General features: G+C 41.1%; 1 protein-coding gene across 13 annotated transcripts in view; it reads right to left on the reverse strand.

Annotated features, from left to right (window-relative positions):
- The window catches only part of BABAM2 (BRISC and BRCA1 A complex member 2), a 455408-nt gene that overhangs the window by 90196 nt on the left and 352883 nt on the right, over positions 1–12329 (reverse strand). For all 13 annotated transcript variants that reach the window (XR_010149587.1, XR_010149588.1, XR_010149589.1 and 10 more), the window contains 3 exons: positions 11544–11643; positions 7474–7544; positions 4006–4088 (listed from right to left, as the gene is read on the reverse strand). Coding sequence is in view for 9 of the 13 variants with exons in the window: in XM_024354264.3 (XP_024210032.1) it covers positions 4006–4088; positions 7474–7544; positions 11544–11643 (254 nt within the window). In the remaining 4 variants the exon portion in view is untranslated. The remainder of the gene's footprint in view (positions 1–4005; positions 4089–7473; positions 7545–11543; positions 11644–12329) is intronic.

Here is a 12329-nt window from a genome sequence, read left to right on the forward strand (position 1 = left end):
TGGAGGTAGAGGAAAACAAGAGAAAAAAGTGGTCAGATTTGGTCTAACAGGAATTTTACCAGGGAGAAAAGGCCTACAGTCCAGGCTGAATGACTCAAAGGGTCATTTACCAAAGATTTATAGGTAATGGAAAAAGACAGCTTGTCATACAGTCACAGATCTCAATACTCAATTGTCTCCCCTTCTAAGCAGCAACTCTGCTCCTGTAGACAGCTGCCTCCTTGTGTGTCTACTTACAGTGCAGTTGACTGGGACCCATGAAAAAAGCATGTAGCTTTTCCCCAGAGGATTTTTTTTTGTTCTGTTACTTCGCCTTGCTATCTGGTTCTCTTGCCACGCTGCATTCTGAAAAGCTACTAGTGGACCAGGAGCGGTGGCTCACGCCTGTAATCCCAGCACTTTGGGAAGCTGAGGCAGGTGGATCACCTGAGGTCGGGAGTTTGAGACCAGCCTGACCAACATGGAGAAACCCCGTTTCTACTAAAATTACAAAATTAGCCAGGCATGGTGGCGCATGCCTGTAATCCCAGCTACTCGAGAGGCTGAGGCAGGAGAATTGCTTGAACCTGGGAGGCAGAGGTTGCAGTGAGCCAAGATCCCGTCATTCCACTCCAACCTGGGCAACAAGAGCAAAACTCCGTCTCAAAAAAAAAAAAAAAGAAAAAGAAAATAAACAAAAGCTACTAGCTTAAAGGTAACATCTACCTCCAGAGGTAAGCATAATTTGGCAAATATGGAACTGCCTATACAACTGCTATGAATAATTCTTAGATGATGGCCAGGAAAGTTTCCTAAAAATAGTTTCTGGATGGGAGCAAGTTTCTGATCCTGCTACAGTTCCAAGATTTGAGACATGCTGAAAATGAATGATGTAAGGAAGGAATAAGTGGATGGAAATGCTCCATGGCCACAATCATGGCCACAGTCCCCACTCCTGGAACTGCCAGAATGCCAGGATGTTGCAGTACCTCCTGAGAGATCCCAGAATCTGTGCAATGCTTTTCCTTAAGGCAATCTGCTTTTTCAAAGTCTGGCAAAGTCTGAGGTCAGAGCTGTCTGTCTCAAGAAGAGTGCCTCTTTCCTCTAGCATCCAAAATGCACATAATTATTGCCAGGAGCTGTCCTATCAATAGCAATTATCCTGGGCCCGGGGAGAATAGGGAGGAAGGGGAGAACAGAGATGCTATTTCATGTCCTGCTAGGTCTTCAACCTCCATGAAGTAGTAGAGGCAGCCACAGGGGAATGGCTCTATTTCCAGGCACTTCCTTCCTCCTTTTCACCTCTTGAGATCTCAGAATAATTCACTGCAATGTTTTTGTTAAGTCTCTGCCACCTCATATTCCCCTCCCCATCTTCATGGAAGGGAGAAAAAGGAACAAGTGGTCCCTTGGGCATTGTAACCAAGCCAGCAGATGCTTCCAAAGGAAGGTAAGTGTCAGATGCTTAACTGCATGACTAAGTAAAACACATTATCTAACCAAGCTTCACTCTGAGGTAGCAAGTCCTATATTTTAGATAAGAAAAAAGGAAATGGGTGAAAATAATTTATTTAAAGACAGGCTGTGAGTTAGTGAGGGAGCAGGAAACAGCATCAAAGTCCTTTGATTCACAGGCAGGGTCTTATCTGCCAGAAGAGCCAAGAGTGTGGCAGTGATGCTAAGAGACAGGGACCAAACAGCCGGGGGAGTACAGGAATAAGAGCTCCAGGAAACACTGGAAAAAGTCAATTAAACAACTCCCAAGGTCCCGGGTAGCTGTTCTAATGAGTGCCTGGGGGTTCTATGTTTCTGAAGAAGGTAATTCAAAATGAAATGAAAAGATGACTTTGGGACTCAATTCTGCATGTCTGATTTGGAAAAGCTAAGATAGAAAGGCGGAGAAGGAGCTGTAAGAAATACTGAACACATGGTACCAAGGAGAAAATATTCTGTGGGGAATAAACCTTCAAAAGCAACAGCAATAGCTACATTACTGAATGTACTGACAAACGAGTTGGCAGGAGCTGAGAGGTGAATGTTCTTTTATCTCTGACCATCATTGCAAGTGACAATTTCTTCTTGCTAGCAACCACCAGGATAGTCATCTTTGAGTTGCATGTGGAAAACGTAGGTTATAATTCAGCAATGCCATGAAATATATTTTTCCCCTTATTCTGATATGATCTGACATCAACAGAAAGTAGAACCATGGCTAGGAGACTAAAGATTCAGGAAAAAAGACAGGCTATTATGTCACTTGGAGATGAAGGAACTGCTTGAAGCATTCATCTTAGTGTCTGCAATTGTCCTGCTGTGATGGAGTTGTCCACAGCCACTCAGGAGGCACGAGACCGTCACCACCATCATTTGAGGTAAGGCCCAGGTCCCTCTTGAGCTGGGTTAGGATAATCACACCAGACAACCTTCCCAAGTCACAAGAGATATGAATAAATTAAGGAAGCAATCAAGATCTGCCGCTGGGTCATCAGGTTAGAGAAAGAATCACTGGGACCAAGGTCGTAAGGTAAAGTGAATACAGCAAATAGGAAGTGAGATTTCACAAAGGAATTAAGCCACAGAATGCCAAACCAAAGCAAGGATATATAAGGTCAGAATCAAAAGTGGTGGCTGCAGTACCAGTGTTAGGCTCAGATTAGTAGGGCCATCGAAGACAGTGAGCAAAGAGGAGATTGCCAGGAGGCCTTGATTGTGGGGCTTCCTCCTTACCTGGCCCTACACTGTAGGTTATGATGGTGACAAGGTGCCTGACACCTTGAAAAGTGGTGATTGTTGGGCAACACCTCAAGGCAGAGAGGCCCATCTCCTTAAAACTGTGGCCTGCGCTCGATCATCTCTATATGAATTTTACCATGATAAGGTTTTACTTAGACGTTTTCTTCTTTCTGCCACTATGGATGTTTTTTTGGTTTCTTCCCTTACTATCTATTGGTGTGTAATCAGATAGAAAAATGAACTTAAGAACTATTTTAACCAAAGCAAATCATAACGAAGAAGGTAAATCTTCTGCAGAAGAAAAATCCCTTAAAGTCAGTATCTTTATACTGTCTGATGCCTTGGCTAAATACAGCCAAAGTTATTCCTCCTGCAGTAGTTTATTAAGGCATAGGGTAAGTTCTAAAAGCCATGGGTTTGAGTGAAGTCAATTCAAACCCACTGCTTTTCTCTAACTCAAGCTGGGAAAGTTGGCTCCTTTGCCTTGGCCTGAAGACTGAACATTGTACGTACCAAATTACTACAGAATGAAGGTCTCAGTTGACTTGCAACTTGAACCTGACTCCATGGGTCACTGGTTCTTACATAATCAGGAAATAAAAAGACTCTAAATTATCTATCAAGAGAAAGCTGGGTCGATGTTTACAGACTGATGGATTAATATGTGACAACCACCATTAAGTATGCCTACTACGCAGAAGAATATGAAGAAATGATGTTGGGGATACATTAAAACATTACCCCATCTTTAAGTTATGTATTACATTTTATCAAAGTTGTAGACTTTTCATTGAATAAGGATGATAACCAAATGATCACAGCAGGTATGTTTCCAATAATCCCAAAAGTCTTGAGGCCTGATACTGGAAAGATAATTAGAAACAGAATCTGTTTAGGGTAAGGTTTCTCTAGCTTGGCAATACTGACATTTTGCATTCAATAATTTTGTGTGTGTGTGTGTGTGAGGGGCTGTCCTGTGCATTGTAGGATGTTTAGCTGCATCACTGACCTCTACCCATTAGACGCCAGTAGCAAATCCCCACCCCCTCAGTCATAACAATCAAAAATGTCTCCAGGCATTGCCAAACGTCCCCTGAGGTGCAAAATTGCTCCAGTGGTTGAGAACAACTGGCCTAGAGATATTTTCTCTTTAATATCCCACAATAAATATATATATACGCTACAGTAAAAAGAACCGAGACAGGACAGAAAAGGTTCTAGTACTGATTATTACATGTGGTTTAGGACATTTAAAAATGTATGCTGACATGCTGACAGCAAAAGTATACTCACTGTGTACAAGAAAACAAAAATCTTTCCACATCAGCAGCAGAGTGAGTTTTGTAAAGCCTTCTGCATCATATTCCACGACACCTCTAAGTAATAAAAACATACACACACAAACAAAAAAAACCCTCATAAAAATAAGGTATAAAAGCAATAAAACCAAGTAAAGAATATATTCGTGAAGTCAGGGTTATTGACTCTGAGATGGGTTTAAGGCAAGTGAGGATTAATGCAGGAAGGGCCTCGGGTTTGGAATGACAGTATCTAGGTTTAAGTCACAGCTTTGCCATTGACTATCTACTATGACCTCAGGCAAATCACTTAACCTTTGCAGCCTCAGTTTCCTTACCTGCAAAACAAGTATAAAAATATTTGCAAAATTCATTACAGGGTTGTAAAAAACAAATAAGATAAATCATAAAATACTATACAAATGTGAGTTATTAGATTAATTATGAGTAGAAGGACATATTAAGAAATCAAGTCAGCAATGACACTATAATGCCAAATGTCAGCATACTACCTGTACAGTGATTGTTAAGTCTGACTTTCACTGGGCACTACATAGTAATATGCAATGACAGTATTACTAAATTTAGTATTATATATTACTTTTCTTCTTGAGCTGGGTTAGGGCAATCACACCAGACAACTGTGTCCCCTTTCACTGTGTTCCCCTGTCCTTCCCACTGGGCTTAAGGCAAAGTAGCAACATTAGATGGGTGGATGCTGGGTCCAGGAAGGGAGATGCATATTTCACGTGTCAAAAGAAAACATCCCCTGACCTCTGAATGGGCCAAGGCGCAATTCTGTAGCCTCAACTCATCCATTTCCCTCAAGAGCTGAGCGCCTGGAGGATGTCGCCATAATGTGACAATACTAACCACACTAAGGACAGATATAATTTTCTTTCTCATCCATACAAGGAGGACTCTGATGTCCTTAGAGATGCCTTATCCCTGACCAAACCAGGCCAATCAGACCATTGATATTGATGCCTGCCCAGTTTAAGTTGGAAGGAACAGTTATACCCCTTATAAAGGTAAAAGAACTAAGATACTGAAGGGTAAGTGATCTGCTAAAAAATGGTTGGTATATCATTCAGATCTTAAGTCGACAATTCTTTAGTTTATATTTCTATGAATTTATTTATTTATTTTTTTGAGACAGAGTCTCACCCTATTGCCCAGGCTGGAGTGCAGTGGTGCGATCTTGGCTCACTGCAACCTCTGCCTCCTAGGTTCAGGCAATTCTCCTGCCTCAGCCTTCCGAATAGCTGGGATTACAGACACCTGCCACTATGCCTGGCTAATTTTTTTTTAATTTTTAAATTTTTTTGAGATGGAGTCTAGCTCTGTCACCCAGGCTAGAGTATAGTGGCATGATCTCGGTTCACTGCAACCTCCGCCTCCTGGGTTCAAGGGATTCTCCTGCCTCAGCCTCCCAAGTAGCTGGGATTACAGGCACCCGCCACCACGCCCAGCTAATTTTTGTATTTTTAGTAGAGATGGGGTTTCACTGTGTTGGTCAGGCTGGTCTCGAACTCCTGACCTCATGATCCGCCCGCCTCGGCCTCCCAAAGTGCTGGGATTACAAGTGTGAGCCACTGTGCCTGGCCTCTCTATGAATTTATAATTAGCCCAATAATGTTATAGTGCTGATATCAATACTTTTCAGATCCTGCATCCCATAGGCAAAGACAAGTATATAGTCCTTTTTAGTATACTACTGTACTACATGCATAATAAAATGTACACAAAAAAGTACATTAAAAAAGTGAGACTTGAAAGCAAATGTCAATGTAATTTTCATATATTTCTTATACTTCAATAGAGTGAGCTGTGTAACTTCTGGGGTGTGTGTACTACATTTTGGAGGCCACTGTGCTAGCTTCTTCATGTTTAATTATATATACTAAAGATAATCTTACTTAAAAATAAGAAGATCAAAGGTATTATTTATTAACCACTATTTGTATCAAAAATACTTTCTCAAAATGTTCACAAAGCTGAAAAAAATCTTAAGTATTAAAGACTCATGTGAGAGGCAGTCATACTGTTTGGTTATTGACACTTCTATTTCGGAGAAATGAAAAATTCCATTATGGGAATAAGAAAAATGTCTTAAAATTGGTTTGAGGAGTCAGAAATTTTCTTATAATTGTGCCATGGTTTGAAAATTATATCCCAGAGGGTGACAAATCATTTTCTTGGTTTCATCTTCTCTCCCTATTCCTAATTTCCTTATTTAAAATTTTAATTTTGTATTACTAGATATATTTATATATTTATAAGCCTTCTGTGGAATAAGGTGGACTATCATCAGACCTCTAAAATCCTTAGTGCCTCGTTAACGACAATGGGTAGAATGTTCTATCTTCTAAAGATCGTGAGGAAAACGCATTCCCTGTCTCACTGAGCAAAGCCTGAGAAGAAGCTTGATCAGGCCTCTGACTTACTTAAGGAAACAGGGCTGCAGGGCAGCACAGCCACAGGCAGCCAGAAGGAAAGGGCAAAGGCACAGGGATGGAGCAGCCAGAGGCGCCCATGGTGTCACAGGCTTCCCTCTCCCCTATCGGTGCTTGCTTTCAACTCCTAACCTCAAGTGCGAGCCACCGCTTTTGCATCGAATGCTGGATTTCCTGCCCGGATCTGTGTGGCACTGTTGGCAGTGGAGTCCTAGCAGGAGACCTGAGTGCTGGGGAAATGGGGTTCCTGCCCTGGCTCCACTTCTTCTAGGGGCGCGACTTCCATTGGGTTACTGAACTTACCGCAATTTCAGAGCTTCTTCAACAAAATGTGTCGGTGATGCCTGCCTGGTTCACCCCATGGCTACTGTGAGGGCATGGAGATGAAAAGTGCTACGCAAATTGTAGAGAGTTCTACAAAAAGTGACCGTTACCACCATTACTACTGTTGAGTTCAGGGCTGTCCAGGCTGCTGCTCTAGGGAAGATATTTGATTCTACTATTTGCCAAAGAGTACCGAAAAAAAAAAAAAAAAGGGATCCTGGGAGCTTTGGTATAAACAGCATACCAAAAAGGATCAAAGTGGCATTAAAAAGGTATCATGTGGGGCTGGGTGTGGTGGCTCACACCTGTAATCCCAGCACTTTGGGAGGCCAAGGTGGGCGGATCACAAGGTCAGGAGTTTGAGACCAGCCTGGACAACATGGTGAAACCCCGTCTCTACTAAAAATACAAAAATTTTCTGGGTGTGGTGGCCCATGCCTATAATCCCAGCTACTCAGGAGACTGAGGCAGGAGAATCGCTTGAACTCGGGAAGTGGAGGTTGCAGTGAGCCAAGATCATGTCATTACACTCCAGCCTGGGTGACAGAGCGAGACTGTCTCAAAAAAAAAAAAAGGTATCATGTGTAAGAACTAAGTGCTATTTTCTTAATCAAGCCCCCATGTTGAGGTCATCAGCAAGCGAGGGCATCACCGGTATATCGTTCAAACAGGGCAGAACTTACGTGCCAAAGTGACTGAGAAAAGCAGCAATATACTCTCTTCTTTTGTGATACCCTTGAATCACGTACTGCACCTGGAATAGAAACCCAAAGCTGAGAAGTAGAGTGGGAAGCTTTTAAATGCTTTATTATAAGAAATTTCAAAGACTCAGAGAAGCAGAAAGAATAGTAAAGTGAACACCGGTATTCCCACTACCTACATTCAACAACTGTGACTATTGTGCCTACTTGCTTCCTCCAGCCATCCATCTATCTATCAACCTATCAATCAACACTTCAAAGGAAATGAGAGACATCATGACAGTTCACTCTTAAATATTTCAGTATGCATCTCTAAAAAATAAAACTTTCTTCTACATAACCACAATACCATTATTGTACCCAACAAATTTAGCAATTGGTCTCTGAATTCATCTAGTACCCTGTCCATTTTCAAAATTTCCTAATTGTCCCAAAAATGTTTATTTTTATTTTTTAATTCAAAAGAATTAAAATAAATGGTTTTTTTTTTTTTTTTTTTTTTTTTTTTTGAGACAGAGTCTCGCTCTTGTTGCCCAGGCTGGAGTGCAATGGCGCGATCTTAGCTCACTGCAACCTCCACCTCCTGGGTTCAAGTGATTCTCCTCCCTCAGCCTCCCAAGTAGCTGGGATTATAGGAGTCCGCCACTATGCCCTGCTAATTTTTGTATTTTTAGTAGAGACGAGGTTTCACCATGTTGGGCAGGCTGGTCTCGAACTCCTGACTTCAGATGATCAGCCTGCCTCAGCCTCCCAAAGTCCTAGGATTACAGGTGTGAGCCACTGAGCCTGGCCCAAAATGTTTTTTAAAAAACAATGTATGATTAAGGATCAGCCATTTGTTTTTAATGCCTTTTAAGTTTCTAAATCTATAATAAATAGTACCTCCTTGACTGTGTGTATGTGTGTGTGCCTGCATGCACATATATGACACTAATTTTTCAAATAAATTGGGCTATGTCCAGATGTGGAATCTCACTCATATAATCCCAGTATTTTGGGAGTCTGAGGCAGAAGGATTACTTCAGGCCAGGAATTCAAGACCTCATCTCTACAAAAAATAAAAGAAATATTAGCTGGGTATGGTGATATGCACCTATAGCCCTAGCTACTCGGGAGCCTGAGGCAGGAGGAATGCTTGAGCCCAGGAGCTCAAGGCTGCATTGAGCTTAGAAGGCATCACTGCACCCCAGCCTGGGCGATCTCATCTCTTTAAAAGAGCAAGATCTTATCTCTTAAAAAAAAAAAAAAGAAAAAAGAAAACAAATTGTGCTAGTAGTCTTGTAGAACGTCTCAATTCTGTTTTCTTTCTTTTTCCTTTACTCTCTGTATTTCCAATAAATTAGAAATTAGAGCTAAAGGGTGATTAGGTCCAGGTTGAACATTTTTGGCAAGAAAACTTCCTAGATGATACTGGGCCTGATCACTTGGCTAAGGTGACAACAGCCAGACCCCTCCAATGGAAGGGAATGCTCCCTCTGCCACAGTGAATAGTCTATGGACATACCCTCTGAAGCAGCGGAAAACCTAGTTTCCCATCAACCTTTCACCTAATGGTTTTAGTATTTACTGGAGATCCTTGTCTGAATCAATGATTTCATTAGGGACTGCAAAATGATGATTTTTGAATCCCATCATTCCTTTTGCATACATCAGCTGACATACTCTGTAAAGAGCTTTCTCTCATCAAATGGGGTTATTTGGTTATCTTGAGCTCCTATTAAAAAAGGCAGAATAATACTTCTCTCATTTTAAAATTCTGATATTCAGAATAAGGAGTATTACAATAGGAGATTTTATTTTGCTTTGCCTTTTTATATTTCCTCATTATCACCCAATGACAGTTTCTATAAAAAAATTGCAAACTCATTAAGCTAGGCATCTGAAAGTTAGTCATTTACCCACCAGCTTCTAACACGAAAACACATTCCTTATAATGTTCTCATGATGGCTGGAAGAAACAGTGGGAAGGAGAGACCCCCAAAATTGTTTATATTGGCTATAGCCACACTGAGTTTCCATGGCTAACAAAAGCTCAAGATAAAGTGCTTGAAATAACCTTGACACAATTGGTACTGATAGCCATGTCGAACCCTTTAAATGTAAAACAATTCTATTTATATAATAGGGGTTTATGTCAATTTATAAAAACAGTGCTTACTTTGCAGGCTTAATGCAGGATCAGAAATGTTATTTTGAGGAAAGAAAAACAGATGATAAGTTTGCTTAAGTGGCTTTGTTTAAAAAGGGGATGAAAACAGTTCTGTATACTTGATTTTAAAAACAGAAAACCATTTTAACAGAAACCCACAACAAAACTGGCTATAAAGATAGATTCCAATATAATTATGGAAATCCATTTGAAGAGATTGTTTCTAAAAGCAGCCCATACTGTCCTCATTTGTAGCAAACAGAAGAACACCAATTTCAAAAGACAAGTAAAATTAATGAAAGGAAACCAGATAAGAAAAATTGACTGATTCTTATATTTCTGGGAAAACAGTGTTATAATTTTTTTTTTTGAGGAAAATGTATGACTAGAAATTAATCTCAATTGGAGAGCTTTAAAAAGGCTTTTCTTCTCCGTTCTAGAAGACCAAATTTGCATGTTTCTCTATAATTCTGGGACACAGATTTGAAGGCAGTGCAAAGCCCCAGAATGTAAATAAGAATTCTGTCCTCCGATCAGTTTTGCAGGAGGGCAGAGGCTGGGGAGATTTGGTCTGATGAGAAGCAACCCCTGCATGAGGGTTAAAGCCTGGAATCTGTGCCGGGCCCACAGACGGTGGAGTTGCTAGATTTTAGTTTCTCTGACATTTGAAAAATAATACTGAAGCTCTTGAAATATTATTGTACTTTTAAACTATTTTCTATATAGAAGTGAGCTATCTTTTGAGTGAAAGAGACAAACAAAAGATCTATTTTTCCAAGCCAATGTGAACAAGTCAACAGGAGCAAAGAAATTGCACTCTGGCAACTAAACAAACTGAGTCACAGTCCATGTGGGAGAAGAAAGAGAGTCAGCATTGTTTGTGCATCAGTATCACTAGTTTTCAGCTAAATATACTAGCTGGACATTAACAAGTATATTCTTACACTTTTTGGAAATATCTAACAATAACCGTTAGACTCAGCTACTTGCTAATGAAATGGCTCATTGATGTAGCTAAGAGAAGCTTTAGATCATCTGACTGAGTATAAGACCAGCTGACTGGCTGGGCGCGGTGGCTCACGCCTGTAATCCCAGCACTTTGGGAGGCTGAGGTAGGCAGATCATCTGAAGTCAGGAGTTTGAGACTAGCCTGGCCAAAATGGTGAACCCTCATCTCTACTAAAAATACAAAAATTAGCCAGGCCTGGTGGCGGGTGTCTGTAATCCCAGCTACTCAGGAGGCTGAGGCAGGAGAATCGCTTGAACCCGGGAGGAGGTTGCGGTCAGCCGAGATCGCGCCACTACATTCCAGCCCAGGCGACAGAGTGAGACTCTGTCTCAAAAAAAATAAAAAGACCAGCTGACTTGGGAATCTTACCCCTAGGCACAGGACTCTGGTGAACTGCTCCCAGATATGACGGGAAGAATCAAAGGCTGACTATTAAAAAGTAAGGTACAGAAACGCAGAGAGGGATGAAGGTAGTTTTAAACAATTACTCGGATACCAACTACTGCCAAACACATGCACACACGCGTGCATGCACTGGATAATTGGGAAGCAATGGGGTTCCAAAGCTTTAAAGTTTAAGAAGGTGCAAGATCTGGCAAAAACTGGGTAAAGGAAATTCAAGAAAGACGTTACTTAAATCCCAGACATAAAGTTAAGAGATGAAGATAAGACTGGAAAAGGAGGTCAGAATCCTTAGAAAAGGAAGAAGGAGGGCAAAGAAACAGGGAGAGAAACAGATTAACTGTAATTCACAGTAGGAAGGGCAGGTGTCAGATGGAGGCTGAAACTGAGCAGTCGGTCCAAGAAGGATGGAGCATGCACGATGATTTTGGGTACGTGGTGGACTGGAGGAAGAAATCTCATAAGAGGGATGAGTTGGGGACTTGCTTTTACCTTGTTGGTGAGCAGGTGGCATACTTGAGGAACGTAATCAATGAGACATCCTCCTCCTGGAAAAGCTGGGATATGAAGAGCTGAGGAGCCTCCAAGTGCACTGAAAGGACAAGAGTACAATGGACACTTCTCTTAGAGCTCAAGCAACTTAAGAAGTGACACCCCCAAGCAGACTTGGCTTCTCTCATCAAAGTCTGGCCACCAACTGCCTAGGTTAATGATGATGGGTATATGGGCTTCACTTTATGATTACATTTCTGTATTTTAATTCATTTAGATAAATTAGCATGTTTGCATTATACATCATTGATAACACACAACAGTACAAATTAGAAAATTTTGATTGGCATGGGTAAATGTCTTACCAACATTAATGGGCTGTAAGTATTACTGAAACATACACTTTTATATTCTTCATTATGCCCAATTCTTTGCTGGGCACAGATAAGTTATTCATTAAGCATTGAAACTGAACTAAAATGAATTGCTGCAACACTCTAGTTCTACAGCTTATCGGCCATTATCTTGTATTTCAAAAGGTATACAAGAAGCTGCAGTCAATAATCACTGATCCAAGCACTAAGACACAATGTTGATTCTGAAATAATTTCCACAACTTTCAGAAATTCCTTCTTTCAGGCCAGGCATGGTGGCTCATGCCTGTAATCCCAGCACTTTGGGAGGCCAAGGCAGGAGGATCACTTGAGGTCAGGAGTTTGAGACCAGCCTGGCTAACATGATGAAACCCTGTCTCTACTAAAAACACAAAGATTAGCTGGGTGTGTG

Source organism: Pan troglodytes, chromosome 12 (assembly GCF_028858775.2).
Source record: "Pan troglodytes isolate AG18354 chromosome 12, NHGRI_mPanTro3-v2.0_pri, whole genome shotgun sequence".
Taxonomy (NCBI): Eukaryota; Metazoa; Chordata; class Mammalia; order Primates; family Hominidae; genus Pan; species Pan troglodytes.